Source organism: Oncorhynchus mykiss, chromosome 26 (genome assembly GCF_057628025.1).
Source record: "Oncorhynchus mykiss isolate SJ-2025 chromosome 26, ASM5762802v1, whole genome shotgun sequence".
Taxonomy (NCBI): Eukaryota; Metazoa; Chordata; class Actinopteri; order Salmoniformes; family Salmonidae; genus Oncorhynchus; species Oncorhynchus mykiss.
The window spans coordinates 45,424,158-45,440,000 of record NC_143047.1 but is presented as its reverse complement, the minus strand read 5'-3'; the positions used below and the strand labels follow the sequence as shown (position 1 = coordinate 45,440,000).

At 44.7% G+C, this 15,843-nt stretch overlaps 2 protein-coding genes across 2 annotated transcripts in view; both read left to right on the top strand.

The window, feature by feature from the left end:
- Nucleotides 1-2,348, top strand: part of LOC110518910 (beta-1,3-galactosyltransferase 1) — an 8,651-nt gene extending 6,303 nt beyond the window's left edge. Inside the window, exon 2 of the mRNA XM_036964047.2 lies at nt 1-2,348. This exon is cut by the window's left edge and continues 3,433 nt beyond it. The gene's annotated coding sequence lies outside the window, so the exon portion shown is untranslated.
- A 747-nt stretch (nt 2,349-3,095) lies between these two features.
- Nucleotides 3,096-7,455, top strand: LOC110514407 (beta-1,3-galactosyltransferase 1). The gene is made up of 2 exons (XM_090223257.1): nt 3,096-4,175; nt 6,096-7,455. Exons 1-2 carry the CDS (start codon nt 4,141-4,143, stop codon nt 7,327-7,329), a joined length of 1,269 nt encoding a protein of 422 aa, XP_090079383.1. The 5' UTR covers nt 3,096-4,140; the 3' UTR covers nt 7,330-7,455.
- Nucleotides 7,456-15,843: the final 8,388 nt, after the last annotated feature.

Genomic DNA, 15,843 nt, shown 5'->3' with positions numbered 1-15,843 from the left:
GCCCAGTACCTCCCCTAACCAGGTCTACTCCGCTAGCCCAGTACCTCCCTTAAACAGGTGTTCTACTCTGCTAGCCAGCACCTCCCCTAACCAGGTGTTCTACTCCGCTAGCCCAGTACCTCCACTAACCAGGTCTTCTACTCTGCTAGCCAGCACCTCCCCTAACCAGGTCTTCTACTCCGCTAGCCCAGTACCTCCCTTAAACAGGTGTGTGTTTCTCTTTCGCCTCCAGATACAATTGTTAATAGAATCATTGGAGGGCTCACAGTATATCATTTACCTCGATAGGATTTTTATTTATTTTATTTTATTTTACCTTTATTTAACCAGGTAGGCAAGTTGAGAACAAGTTCTCATTTACAATTGCGACCTGGCCAAGATAAAGCAAAGCAGTTCGACAGATACAACAACACAGAGTTACACATGGAGTAAAACAAACATACAGTCAATAATAAAGTATAAACAAGTCTATATACAATGTGAGCAAATGAGGTGAGAAGGGAGGTAAAGGCAAAAAAGGCCTTGGTGGCAAGGTAAATACAATATAGCAAGTAAAACACTGGAATGGTAGCTTTGCAATGGAAGAATGTGCAAAGTAGAAATAAAAATAATGGGGTGCAAAGGAGCAAAATAAATAAATAAATTAAATACAGTTGGGAAAGAGGTAGTTGATAGGGCTAAATTATAGGTGGGCTATGTACAGGTGCAGTAATCTGTGAGCTGCTCTGACAGTTGGTGCTTAAAGCTAGTGAGGGAGATAAGTGTTTCCAGTTTCAGAGATTTTTGTAGTTCGTTCCAGTCATTGGCAGCAGAGAACTGGAAAGAGAGGCGGCCAAAGAAAGAATTGGTTTTGGGGGTGACTAGAGAGATATACCTGCTGGAGCGTGTGCTACAGGTGGGAGATGCTATGGTGACCAGCGAGCTGAGATAAGGGGGGACTTTACCTAGCAGGGTCTTGTAGATGACATGGAGCCAGTGGGTTTGGCGACGAGTATGAAGCGAGGGCCAGCCAACGAGAGCGTACAGGTCGCAATGGTGGGTAGTATATGGGGCTTTGGTGACAAAACGGATTGCACTGTGATAGACTGCATCCAATTTGTTGAGTAGGGTATTGGAGGCTATTTTGTAAATTACATCGCCAAAGTCGAGGATTGGTAGGATGGTCAGTTTTACAAGGGTATGTTTGGCAGCATGAGTGAAGGATGCTTTGTTGCGAAATAGGAAGCCAATTCTAGATTTAACTTTGGATTGGAGATGTTTGATATGGGTCTGGAAGGAGAGTTTACAGTCTAACCAGACACCTAAGTATTTGTAGTTGTCCACGTATTCTAAGTCAGAGCCGTCCAGAGTAGTGATGTTGGACAGGCGGGTAGGTGCAGGTAGCGATCGATAAAGGGAATTTAAGATGGACAACACTGGGAGAGCAAGTTACAACAGGACAGCAGATTGAACCACTAAAATAGACAGAAGTAATGATTTACTATGACGTATCCATAACGCATTCATCACACTATAAACATTTAATGAGCGGATTGTAACCAGTGGCAACCGCATTGTTAAAGGTCAATGAAATATATTTATATCTTATCTAATAGCGTAACCATGTCATGATTTGCAATCGCTTTAGATATCTTAATAAATGCGGTATTACAATGACAGCGCAGTGTGAACATCAATGTCATGTTATACTTACTGAGACACCTAGTGGAGACATAACAGCATGACTAAGGAGTTCATTCACTTACACACAGACACACAGCTTGACTCGGGAGCGCTGTAACGGCACATTTTGGGGGGGATTGGGTACTGGCTCCTCTTCCTCTATAAAACATAGACAGAACAGTAATGAAGACAGGCAGACACTGCTTCCCCAATAGAAATACTCAGTCCCACTTGTCGTGGCGACTTCGGCTAGCTCAGCTCATGCATAGAAACACGTCTTCGGGTCAAATGGTCGTGTCGCGCCGAACTGCGATTGTGCAGACCGTCACACCAGAGGTACTCCTTCGATATCAAGTTGTTCTGGACGAAAACGTGTCAGATGGTCACTTTCACAAGGTTGGAGTAATAAAATGTTCAACTACTGAAGACACCTGTTCATTGAAATGCATTCCAGGTGACTACCTCATGAAGCTGGTTGAGAGAATGCCAAGCGTCTGCAAAGCCGTCATCAAATCAAATCGAAGGGTGGCTACTTTGAAGAATATCAAACATAAAATATATTTTGATTTGTTTAACACTTTTTGTTGGTTACTACATGATTCCGTATTGTGTTATTTCATAGTTTTGATGTCTTCACTCTCATTCTACACTGTAGAAAATAATACAAATAAAAACCCTGGAATGAGTCGGTGTTCTAAACCTTCTGACTGGTTCTGTATCTAAACACTGAACAAATTAGTGCAACAACTTCGAAGGCTGTATCCAGTTACATAAGTTAAGGGAATCAGTCAATTGAAATGAATAAAATAAAATGTTATTGGTCACATACACATGGTTAGCAGATGGTATTGGTCACATGGTTAGCAGATGTTATTGGTCACATGGTTAGCAGATGTTATTGGTCACATGGTTAGCAGATGTTATTGGTCACATGGTTAGCAGATGTTATTGGTCACATGGTTAGCAGATGTTATTGGTCACATGGTTAGCAGATGTTATTGGTCACATGGTTAGCAGATGTTATTGGTCACATGGTTAACAGATGGTATTGGTCACATACACATGGTTAGCAGATGGTATTGGTCACATGGTTAGCAGATGGTATTGGTCACATGGTTAGCAGATGGTATTGGTCACATACACATAATACACACAAATCTAAGTAAAGGGATGGAATAAGAATATATAAATATATGGATGAGCGATGACCTAGCGCCATAGGCAAGAAATCAGCCTATTGAAACAAATTCATTAGGCCTTTAACCATGGCCATGACTGAGAATACAGGTCATCTGTTGGTCACAGATACCTAAACAAAAGTGGGGCATGGATCAGAAAACCAGTCAGTATCTGGTGTGACCGCCATTTGTCTCATGTAGCACGACATTTTTGCATAAAGTTGATGAGGCTGTTGATTGTGGCCTGTGGAATGTTGTCCCACTCCTCTTTAATGGCTGTGTGAAGTTGCTAGATATGGGTGGGAACTGGACCATGTTGTTGTACACGTCGATCCAGCAGGAAGGTGTCCATACTAATGCTTCTCATTCAGCTCAACCAGCGCCATGAGCCACGCACTCACTCACCAAGCCTATCCTCACCAAGCCCATCCTCACCAAGCCCATCCTCACCAAGCCCATCCTCACCAAGCCCATCAACCCAAGGTTCCACCATGCCTCTGGACTGCATGACTTGCAGTGGGCGGCTACCTGAAAAACAAAAACACAGGGGTTTAAATATAACACAGTTTGAATCGCATGATCCAACAATTATCCAATAGAAAGACTTGATTTGTTAAACATGCAAATCGGTCACACCTGTGATAGGTACATCCCTCGTTACAAAGGGATATAACACAGGTGTGTCCACTCAGAAACAATTGAACATGAGTTGGGCTCACACCATAGAGACAGTTAGAGGATGCAACCTTGTATCTGTCCCATTCTGGCGTCTGTGAGAACATGGGCAGCGCCATCGAAGCCATCTCCATACTGAAGTATTCAATTATCCTCTTCTGTTACTTCTATGAGTTGGTTAACAAACTGAAAGGGTTTGTACTGCCCCCTGGAGGTTGTTGACTGAACATGTATAAAGCCAAGCTTGGTGATTTACTGCCAGCTGTAGTGATGGAATGTTTGCTGGTTCCTCCTGCTGACCTGTGATGGAATTATATGATTCTTCCTTAATTAACCCATTGGAAAGTACACCTAGTTGACAACTTCAAAATGGTGAAAGTCCTCAATGGCGCTGCCCATGCTAAAAATTGAGGTTTTGGGTCACTAGAGTGCTCTATCTATGTCTATGGTTCACACACACATAAAGGGGCAGGTTAACAGCATGAAATTGACACATCGTATACAAACCATATTAACTCCCCCCCTTTGCTACATATGACACTTGTATTTATTGTATGACAGAAGAGTTGACCGAGGTGGAATTACCTAAACCTGGCAGCCATCCCCAGCTAGATAGATCTCCAACATGGTGGAAGATGGCACTAAGAAAGGAGGAAGGAGGTACGTGTATTTTCATGTTTCGTCCCATCTGTTGTTTTCTACTATAGTTTGATGTATTCAAAGTCATACAATTATGGAGTTCTGAGTGAGGTGTTCAATCTATGTTGATGACTAGCCTTGTGAAGAGGAACCTCTGGCAGAACTAAAGTTTGTCTGAGGTGGTGCTCCTTCTACTGTTCAGTGCCCGAGGCGGTGGCGCTCCTGTTCAGTGCCCGAGGCGGTGGCGCTCCTGTTCAGTGCCCGAGGCGGTGGCGCTCCTGTTCAGTGCCCGAGGAGGTGGCGCTCCTGTTCAGTGCCCGAGGAGGTGGCGCTCCTGTTCAGTGCCCGAGGAGGTGGCGCTCCTGTTCAGTGCCCGAGGAGGTGGCGCTCCTGTTCAGTGCCCGAGGAGGTGGCGCTCCTGTTCAGTGCAATGTATACTCTGCCACCTTAGAATATGTGAACCACTATAAATACCTAGGTGTCTGGTTAGACCGTCAACTCTCCTTCCAGACTCACATTAAGCATCTCCATTCCAAAATTAAATCTAGAATTGGCTTCCTATTTCGCAAAAAAAACATCCGTCACTCATGCTGCCAAACATATCCTCGTAAAACTGACTATCCTACCGATCCTTGACTTCAGCGATGTCATTTACAAAATAGCCTCCAACACTCTACTCAGAAAATTGGATGCAGTCAATCACAGTGCCATCCGTTTTGTCACTAAAGCCCCATATACTACCCACCACTGCGACCTGTATGCTCTCATTGGCTGGCACTCTCTTCATATTTGTCGCCAAACCCACTGGTTCCAGGTCATCTACAAGTCTTTGCTAGGTAAAGTCCCGCCTTATCTCAGCTCACTGGTCACCCTAGCAACACCCACCCGTAGCACATGCTCCCGCAGGTATATTTCACTGGTCATCCCCAAAGCCCACTCCTCCTTTGGCTGCCTTTCCTTCCAGTTCTCTGCTGCCAATGACTGGAACGAATTGCAAAAATCACTGAAGCTGGAGATCCATATCTCCCTCACTAACGTTAAGCATCAGCTGTCAGAGCAGCTCACAGATCATTGCACCTGTAAATAGCCCATCCAACTACCTCATCCCAATACTGTATTTATTTATTTATTTATTTACCTTGCTCCTTTGCACCCCAGTATCTATACTTGAACATGCATCTTCTGCACATCTATCACTCCAGTGTTTAATTGCTAAATGGTAATTACTTCTCCACTACGGCCTATTTATTGCCTTACCTCCCTTATCTTACCTCATTTGCACAAACTGTCAGTACTTTCTCTATTGTATTATTGACTGTATGTTTGTTTACTCCATGTGTAACTCTGTTTGTGCCGCTTTGCTTTATCTTGGCCAGGTCGCATTTGTAAATGAGAACTTGTTCTCAACTAGACTACCAGGTTAAATAAAAGGTGAAATAAAAAAAGTTATCTAAAAAAATCTTAGAGTATCTGTGTCTTCTCTCATTGGTCGAGACGGGTAGGTGAACACTCCCGAAGAGCTGCACCTCATTTGAGACGGGTGGGTGAACACTCCCGAAGAGCTGCACCTCATTTGAGACGGGTGGGTGAACACCCCAAAGAGCTGCACCTCATCTGCTTGACTCAGAACTCAAGCATGGCTTTGAGTGCCACTCTCCTATCTAGATCAATGAGAGAAGACCAATGTATGTGATCACATGCAAATCAGAAGTCTGTTCTGACGTTTAGTTTTAACATCAAACTAAATATCATTCCAGAAGTTAAAATGGCACCATTGTTGAGTCTATTGCTAGAAATCAAATCAGAACGTCCTAATCTATTAGATAACTGTTAATATATATCATTTTTTGAAGACTGCAATGCCACAGAAACATAATGATGGTGAGTTTTTTTTCATACATCTCAAGGATGACTAAACCATTTATGTTTCTCTCCTCCCAGTCAGAAGATGGCGGAAGGTGGGAGACGCTGCTGCTGGTCCGGTTTTCGTTGCCGTTTCCTCATCCTGCTCGTCACCGTGGCGGCCATCTTGTTCTTCACCAACCACCAGTCAGCAGAGTGTGTCCCAAGATGGTGGGCAGAATACCACGGTCGTTCAGTCAACACCAGTAGCGAAGCAGTTCCTCTCAACACCACTGGTTTTACCATAGACGCTCATGAAACTGCGTCTGCCAATTCAACAGATCGTCAGACTTCACGTATCCACTCTACTCAACAGGCCATCGAACTCAACACAACGCATCATGAAACTAGTTCCATCACCTCTGCACTGACCATCATCACTAATCTGATCACAGAGGTCAAGGCAGTTCTGGCCACTCCTCCTCCGTATGTGTCCCCAGGACCGTACCATGTAGAATACCCATCAGAGTACATCTTCATCCTGGATGAGCCAGAGAAATGCCGGGAGCAGAACCCCTTCCTGGTTCTGATGGTGCCAGTGGCGCCCTATAACAGGGACGCTCGTGAGGCCGTCCGCAGGACTTGGGGCAGTGAGAGACAGGTACTGGGCAGAGAGGTTCGTCTGTTCTTCCTGCTGGGACTGCCCAGTGGAGAGGAGACAGAGCAGCTCCAGGAGAAGGTGATGCAGGAGAGCAAAGAGCACCAGGATCTGCTGCAGAGCGACTTCATAGACAGCTACAAAAACCTGACCATCAAGACCATGGTGATGATGGAGTGGCTGAGCTCTCGCTGCCCCAACGCCTCCTACGCCATGAAGATCGACTCAGACATGTTCCTCAACGTGAACACCCTGGTCAACATGCTGCTTCACGCTCCAAAGCAGAATTACATGACTGGACTAGTGGCCCAACGGGGCGCTGTTCTAAGAGACCGTAACTCCAAATGGTACCTTCCAAAGGAGGTGTTTCCTGAACCGGTATACCCACCTTATGCTCTGGGCCTGGGCTATGTCTTCACCTTAGACCTCCCCAGGAAGCTGGTGGAGGCGTCCAGGCATGTTAAAGCCGTCTACATAGAGGATGTGTATCTGGGACTGTGTATGAGACACCTGGGCATCCGGCCTACTGCCCCTCTTAGTGGAAACCTCTTCCATGTTTCCCCTGTGGCTTATGACCGCTGCACCTACTCACGGCTGATAGCCACCACCACACACAGTATCACTCACCAGGTCAACGCATGGACGGACCTACACAAACCTGGTCCTCCCTGCTGATCTCATACAGTAACAGACTGACTGATGTACCAATCACTTCCTTAGTTTTTTTGTTCTTGCCAACGATGTAAATCTGGTGAATTTGTAAATCATTTCCACTTTGATTAAATCGTTTAATAATCATGATGATGTTACTGAATTTGGATTAGACACACTTCCAGTCTTATATCCTTTGTGGTGTTGGGAGTTACTGCCCCCCCCCCCCCCCCCCAAAAAAAAAAAAAAAACATATCTACATTGGAGAACAAGTTATTATACTGAAACTTGACCACAAGAAATGTACAGAGGTACAACTGTGTGTGTTATTTTTCTACTTTAGTTGAATATAGTTTTTTTTATTTCATGGTCTAATCTAACTGTACTTAATGAGTCATTTACAACTTGAGTAGTTCTCTCATTATTATTATTATTACAATGATCTATCCATGCTCATTGTTTATGTATGTTCAGTAGAAGGTTTACAAGATTATACGGTTTATGTGTATAAGGCATGTGAACTAGTTTCTTGAGAAGCTAGCTGGGGGACCAGCGCTGGTTTAGTTCTGGGTTCAGAGATGATTTAAATGATAATGCCCAAGGATATATTGACATGGGTGTTGTTAGGCCAAAGACAAAGTCAAGGGTGGGCAAATTTGCCAATATGTCCTCCAAACACCGGCTTCAAGGACATTATCACTTTTATGCAATGGGATGACCAACATATTAAAATAATGATTGACATTTTCATAAACATTATTCTGATGAATTTATTCATTCTATTTCATCCTTCCACAAGATATAGTCGCGACACAAATCTAGGGTTGCTACCCAAACCGGCTGGTCGTTCGTTCTATCGGTTCGATTGCCAGAGACGCGACCCAGTTGTTCATTCTTTTTGTTCTGTATCTGTGGACGCGCCCCAGTCGTTTGTTCTAAGTGTTCCATTGCCATACTGGCTGGCCATGTTCTTGTCCCTTGCTTGTTAGCTAGCCAACTACGTCTGACTTAGAGTCACGTCAAACAGAGCAGACCGAATAACAACAGCAGCTGCATTTGTTTAAGCTGTTTTCTAGTGACATTTATTTTCAGACGTCCATAACAATGAGCTAATAAGCGCAATTTTTTGCCTCGCATAGAAAATTCGCTCACTCGTCAGGTCACTGTTGTTCAGAGGAGCAAGCCAACAACACCATCACTTCAAACTGAAGCTGGAAAGAACGCAAATTAGCTGCACCTCATTTCGTTTGACTTTTTTTTCAATTGACATTTCTTATATCCTTAAAAATGACGCCAGCTGATTCATGCTTTAGCCTGGCTGAGAAACGCTGCCTGCCTGTCTGTCTTGTCCCGACTGTTCATTACTATGGGACAGATGGTGAGAATTTGAATATTGAAGCAATGTTGCAAATGTCAGAGAGACAGACAGTAAGGTTTATACAAATCTCCGCTGTTGAAAACTAAATGTGAGACAATGTCTAGATGCTTTTCATAGTGGAGATCAAGTTCATAAATTGACTGGCTGGGCTGACGAAATGTTGTATTGCGGAGTCAGATGGAACAGAGTAAATAGGCATTTTAACATCATAGATTGGTGGTAACTTGTGGAATAGACACTGGCTGGAATGCGGTTTTAACCAACCAGCATTCAGGATTAGACACACCCATTGTATAAAATCTGTCTATAGAATTGTTTTATTTTTATATATACAAACACGAGTACAAACAATGGTTAGCAGAATTGTTTGAGGGCTCACAGTGTACTGTTTACCATGATAGGATTTTATAAGACGGACAACACTGGGAGAGGACTGCAGATTGATTTTATAAGACGGACAACACTGGGAGAGGACTGCAGATTGATTTTATAAGACGGACAACACTGGGAGAGGACTGCAGATTGATTTTATAAGACGGACAACACTGGGAGAGGACTGCAGATTGATTTTATAAGACGGACAACACTGGGAGAGGACTGCAGATGGATTTTATAAGACGGACAACACTGGGAGAGGACTGCAGATTGATTTTATAAGACGGACAACACTGGGAGAGGACTGCAGATTGATTTTATAAGACGGACAACACTGGGAGAGGACTGCAGATTGAACCACTGAAGTTCACAGAAGGGGATTGTATCAACCAGTGAAAGCGAACATCATGTCACGTTATCGTCTTACTGAGATACCTAGTGAACACAACAACATAACTGAGGACTTGAATTTCCTAAGTCCCTAAGACCATTGATAAATAGGTCATTGACTAATACACAAAGACAACATATTAGTTATACACACCAGAGGGATACCCCAGCAGTTCTACTACCTGTAGTCATACAGCAGGAACAGACACTTTCTACCTCATCAATTTACCAAAGTCCAGGTTCCAGAAAACCCCCCCCGGCATAAGACATTTTACAGCCATAATTCAACCAAACAAGTAAATATGGCAATATTGCTTGAATGATCTGTCCAATTCACATTCACATTCATAGTCAAGTCAAGGCGAAAATATGCCCGATGTGTCTCCATGTCGACGGCCATTGTACAGGCGTCTTAGAGAATGGCCATAGTGTCGGAGTTCTGATCTGAACAGGAAGGCCTAAGGTGAGTTTTAAAACAAACACAACTTTTTAATTTTTTTTGGTGAGAAATCTCACTACTAAATGGTTATTTATTCTATAATCATCTCTATAAGAATGAATCTAATCCAAGGTTGTGTCTCTGTGTATAAACACAGTTTGGTCTCTTTGTAGCTGACTGTCTTAACATGTAAAAAAAAATGTGTGCAGCGATACCAAGGCCCATAGGGCTCTGGTCAAACATAGTGCACTACATAGGGAATAGGGTGCCATTTTGGACACGGATGTATCATAGTGCACTACATAGGGAATAGGGTGCCATTTTGGACACGACCGTAACACTTAACCTAATCCAAGAGATGAAATCATCTGTCTTGGTACAACACATGTGCATGCCACAGGGATGGTAACCGAGTCTACTGTCACCAGGTAGTGTCGAGGGTTGCCAGGGCACACAGTCTTCTGGAGCACGGTGATAGTGGCCAACACGGGGACAGAGTTATATGTCTTGTCCTCGCGCTTGTTGACGATGCAGCCCTCATACAGACACTCAGCCACCAGGATTTTAGCAGGAATCCTGTCCTCTCTCTCATCGATTCTGTAAGAGAGCAACGTCGTGAAATGATATCAAGCCCAACGTGATGTCACAGTGTAGCCTGATATTATCGGAAACGTCCACTGATTAGATACATGCATTGCATTTGATGAATGGCATCCACAAAATGAAAATACATGCACATTAATACCATAATGAACTGTTTGACCTTTTCATAGGCTTACTCCATTCTTTGTGTTTGTCTTCAAAACGTTTGAAACATCATGTCAATCATGGGCCGTCAGTCCTGCCATCCATAGCTGACTATTCATTTGAGAGTTCTATTTCACCAGTCTCATCCTTCAGCTTACCAAACAAAGTGTCAGGACCGGGCCGTTGAAATGACGCTGTTACATATTGTGCTGTTTTACAGAAAGCTGAAGGGCGATACCTTACCTGTACCGCCAGGGGGAGAGAGAGCGGTTGTTGTACTGCACCGATGACAGAGACGCAGTGTGGAGTTTGAAGCTGGGGCAGCTCTGTCTGTCCCAGTGCCGTTGCAGGTGGATGCTGTCAGACACAGCCGTCCTAAAGCAGTGGATGCTCATGACGAACCTTGAAGCCCGCCGATCCACACCCCTCTGATTGAAACATCTCTTTGCTGACGACAGCCATGCAAAACTCAGGCAACCGCAGATGCAAACAACCAACATCTGGAAAACGGCGAAGAAAGCAAACGTTTTTCATGCGACAACAAGTAGATCGTAAATAATAATAATAATCAATGTGCATAGCAGAAGTTCAAAACTCAGATGATCAACAACAACAAAAAATCAAACAACTAATTGATCGTTTGACACGCACATCGAAACCATTAGCCTATAATAACCTGTCCCTAAACATATTCCATTCATATACAATGTAATTAAATATTATTTAAAATACTAATTTAATTACATATTTCAAAATAGCATAATGCTTTAATCCTGCAGACTGACCCGTGTCATCCTCCAACGGTGTTTTTTTTTTAAACGAAAAGACCAGGTGGCTGCAGGAGTCTATGTCCTTCAATGTGCCATGGTTGCCCTTCCCCTGTCACTGTTTATATAGGGACAGTTGTAGGCCACTTTCTCCTGGGGAAACCCGACACGGAAATGAAACGATTAAACTCTCTGCCGCCGCAGTACATTACACCGATGTCCTTTTCCTCAACCGCTTCATTGCCAATCACTGAGAATGACGGACACGCAGTGGCGTCATTCAAAGCGAGAAAAGGAATGCGAGATTGATTCTAGGTTATTCATCACCAAAAAACCTCAGTACGCTAGATCTGAATTAGATTTTCTATTACAATTACCATGGTTGTATTATTGAACTTGAAACGTTCACTTTGCACTTTAGGAACCGTTTTAAAACGAGTTAGTTATTCTACTTTTACACTCCAAATATAATTCCCTCTAACATGATTATGCCGTTCATACTATGAATAAATGTCTTTCTTTCTTTCTAAACACATATTTTATTTTATGGTGCATTTACTTGAGGTAATTCTCATATGAACCGTGTTACATTTGGTTGTTATTGGTCCATTGTACATTTCCAGCACAAGCTAACAAGCTAACAAAACCCCATTTCCCAGAGGAGAGTTATTTGGAGATAGTGGAGGAACGGCCCTACTATATAGGCCTATATTCACAGCCAGGTCACCAGTGATTACAAGTCAGTATTCAACATCCATCCATGTCTGAGGATGTCGGCCCAGGGGTGTGAAGGTGAACACATAGGCACTGGAGTGAGGAACCACCCTTGCTGTCTCTGCTTGGCCGGTTCCCCTCTTTCCACTGGGATTCTCTGCCTCTAACCCTATTACAGGGGCTGAGTCACTGGCTTACTGGTGCTCCTCCATGCCGTCCATAGGAGGTGTGCGTCACTTGTGTGGGTTGAGTCACTGACGTGATCTTCCTGTCCGGGTTGGCGCCCCCCTTGGGTTTGTGCCGTGGGGGAGATCTTTGTGGGCTTTTCTCAGCCTTGTCTCAGGGTAGTAAAATTGAAGATATCCCTCTAGTGGTGTGGGGGCTGTACTTTGGCAAAGTGGGTGGGGTTATATCCCATAGCCTGGTTGGCCCTGTACGGGGGGTATCGTCGGAAGGGGCAGCAGCTGCAATAGTTTATGTGTCGGGGGGCTAGGGTCAGTCTGTTAAATCTGGAGTATTTCTCCTGTCTTATCCGGTATCTTGCATGAATTTAAGTATGCTTCCTCTAATTCCCTCTCTCTCCCTCTCCCTCCCCTCCTGGAGGACCTGAGCCCTGGGACCATGCCTCAGGACTACCTGGCCTGAGGACTCCTTGCTGTCCCTGGTCCACCTGGTCGTGTTGCTGCTCCAGTTTCAACTGTTCTGCCTGCGGCTATGGAACCCTGACCTGTTTACTGGACGTGCTACCTTGTCCTGGACCTACTGTTTTCGACTCTCTCTCTACCGCACCTGCTGTCTGTAACTCTGAACGATCGAATATGAAAAGCCAACTGACATTTACTCCTGAGGTGCTGACTTGCTGCACCCTCTACAACCACTGTGATTATTATTATTATTTGACCCTGCTGGTCATCTATGAACATTTGAACATCTTGGCCATGTACTGATATAATCTCCACCTGGCACAGTCAGAAGAGGACTGGCCACCCCTCAGATCCTGGTTCCTCTGTAGGTTTCTTCCTAGATTCCTGCCATTCTAGGGAGTTTTTCCTAGCCACCATGCTTCTACATCTGCATTGCTTGCTGTTTGGGGTTTTAGGCTGGATTTCTGTATGGCACTTTGTGACATCGGCTGATGTAAAAAGGGCTTTATAAATACATTTGATAGAAAACATTTGATTGATTCATTGTGATTGACTGGTCTATCTATCAACGCATTCCTAACATTTCTGTAGAAAAGCCAAAGATAAAGTCTTGTTGTTCTATTTATTAGTTAAATTATTTCAACACTTGATTCAGAAGCCCTGTTGGAGGTAGGTGCACTTGATTCAGAAGCCCTGTTGGAGGTAGGTGCGCTTGATTCAGAAGCCCTGTTGGAGGTAGGTGCACTTGATTCAGAGGCCCTGTTGGAGGTAGGTGCACTGGATTCAGAGGCCCTGTGCGCTCGGTAGGCAAACTGTTGGGATACAGACAATGGATAGATTCCGCCTGTCCGGCGGACCAGGAGAAATATATTAAGAGAGCCAACTGTACTGGCCAATCGAATAGCTCAAATCACCGCGCCTACATCTTCCAAGACCCCAAAACAAGGTTTAGTATTAGCCATGAGGTTTCATAACTTTTAAAACCACATGACCAGAGAGAGACTGTCCAAGAATACACCAGAGAGAGACTGTCCAAGAATACAGCAGAGAGAGACTGTCCAAGAATACAGCAGAGAGAGACTGTCCAAGAATACAGTAGAGAGAGACTGTCCAAGAATACAGCAGAGAGAGACTGTCCAAGAATACAGCAGAGAGAGACTGTCCAAGAATACAGCAGAGAGAGACTGTCCAAGAATACAGCAGAGAGAGACTGTCCAAGAATACAGCAGAGAGAGACTGTCCAAGAATACAGCAGAGAGAGACTGTCCAAGAATACAGCAGAGAGACTGTCCAAGAATACAGCAGAGAGAGACTGTCCAAGAATACAGCAGAGAGAGACTGTCCAAGAATACAGCAGATAGAGACTGTCCAAGAATACAGCAGAAAGAGACTGTCCAAGAATACAGCAGAGAGAGACTGTCCAAGAATACAGCAGAGAGACTGTCCAAGAATACAGCAGAGAGAGACTGTCCAAGAATACAGCAGAGAGAGACTGTCCAAGAATACAGCAGAGAGAGACTGTCCAAGAATACAGCAGAGAGACTGTCCAAGAATACAGCAAAGAGAGACTGTCCAAGAATACAGCAGAGAGAGACTGTCCAATAATACAGCAGAGAGAGACTGTCCAATAATACAGCAGAGAGAGACTGTCCAAGAATACAGCAGAGAGAGACTGTCCAAGAATAAGGCAGAGAGACTGTCCAAGAATACAGCAGAGAGAGACTGTCCAAGAATACAGCAGAGAGAGACTGTCCAAGAATACAGCAGAGAGAGACTGTCCAAGAATACAGCAGAGAGAGACTGTCCAAGAATACAGCAGAGAGACTGTCCAAGAATACAGCAAAGAGAGACTGTCCAAGAATACAGCAGAGAGAGACTGTCCAAGAATACAGCAGAGAGAGACTGTCCAATAATACAGCAGAGAGAGACTGTCCAAGAATACAGCAGAGAGAGACTGTCCAAGAATACAGCAGAGAGAGACTGTCCAAGAATACAGCAGAGAGAGACTGTCCAAGAATACAGCAGAGAGAGACTGTCCAAGAATACAGCAGAGAGACTGTCCAAGAATACAGCAGAGAGAGACTGTCCAAGAATACAGCAGAGAGAGACTGTCCAAGAATACAGCAGAGAGCTGCTGTTTCTTCTTCTGCACAGAACTGTCAACCCTGTTTTGATTCAACACTTTTACAAGACAATACACTCTTCTTCATGACTTCCACTGGCTACCACCGGCGCTGCAGCAGAATGAGTAGCCACGTGTATCGATTGGATTGCGTTGTTGGAATTAGCAGCTCATCATGTCTACTTTTTAATATCGAAATAAATATTTCACTTTCTCTAGTCATTAATAAACAACAACGTGAATTTGTGCATTGAGGCAGAAATAATGTGGTGTGACTCGAGTTTTGCCATCAGGTGGTAGGCGGTGTTCCCTCAGAGACAGACCGCTGAGACAGACCATCAGATGGTAGGCGGTGTTCCCTCAGAGACAGACCGCTGAGACAGACCATCAGGTGGAAGGCGGTGTTCCCTCAGAGACAGACCGCTGAGACAGACCATCAGGTGGTAGGCGGTGTTCCCTCAGAGACAGACCATCAGGTGGTAGGCGGTGTTCCCTCAGAGACAGACCGCTGAGACAGACCATCAGGTGGTAGGCGGTGTTCCCTCAGAGACAGACCATCAGGTGGTAGGCGGTGTTCCCTCAGAGACAGACCGCTGAGACAGACCATCAGATGGTAGGCGGTGTTCCCTCAGAGACAGACCATCAGGTGGTAGGCGGTGTTCCCTCAGAGACAGACCATCAGGTGGTAGGCGGTGTTCCCTCAGAGACAGACCGCTGAGACAGACCATCAGATGGTAGGCGGTGTTCCCTCAGAGACAGACCGCTGAGACAGACCATCAGATGGTAGGCGGTGTTCCCTCAGAGACAGACCGCTGAGACAGACCATCAGGTGGAAGGCGTTGTTCCCTCAGAGACAGACCGCTGAGACAGACCATCAGGTGGTAGGCGGTGTTCCCTCAAAGACAGACCGCTGAGACAGACCATCAGATGGTAGGCGGTGTTCCCTCAGAGACAGACCGCTG

Coding starts and splice junctions, on each gene's coding strand:
- LOC110514407 (XM_090223257.1), top strand. CDS start 4,141: ATGGTGGAAGATGGCACTAAGAAAGGAGGAAGGAG. Junction 4,176..6,095: donor ACTAAGAAAGGAGGAAGGAG/GTACGTGTATTT, acceptor CTCTCCTCCCAG/TCAGAAGATGGCGGAAGGTG.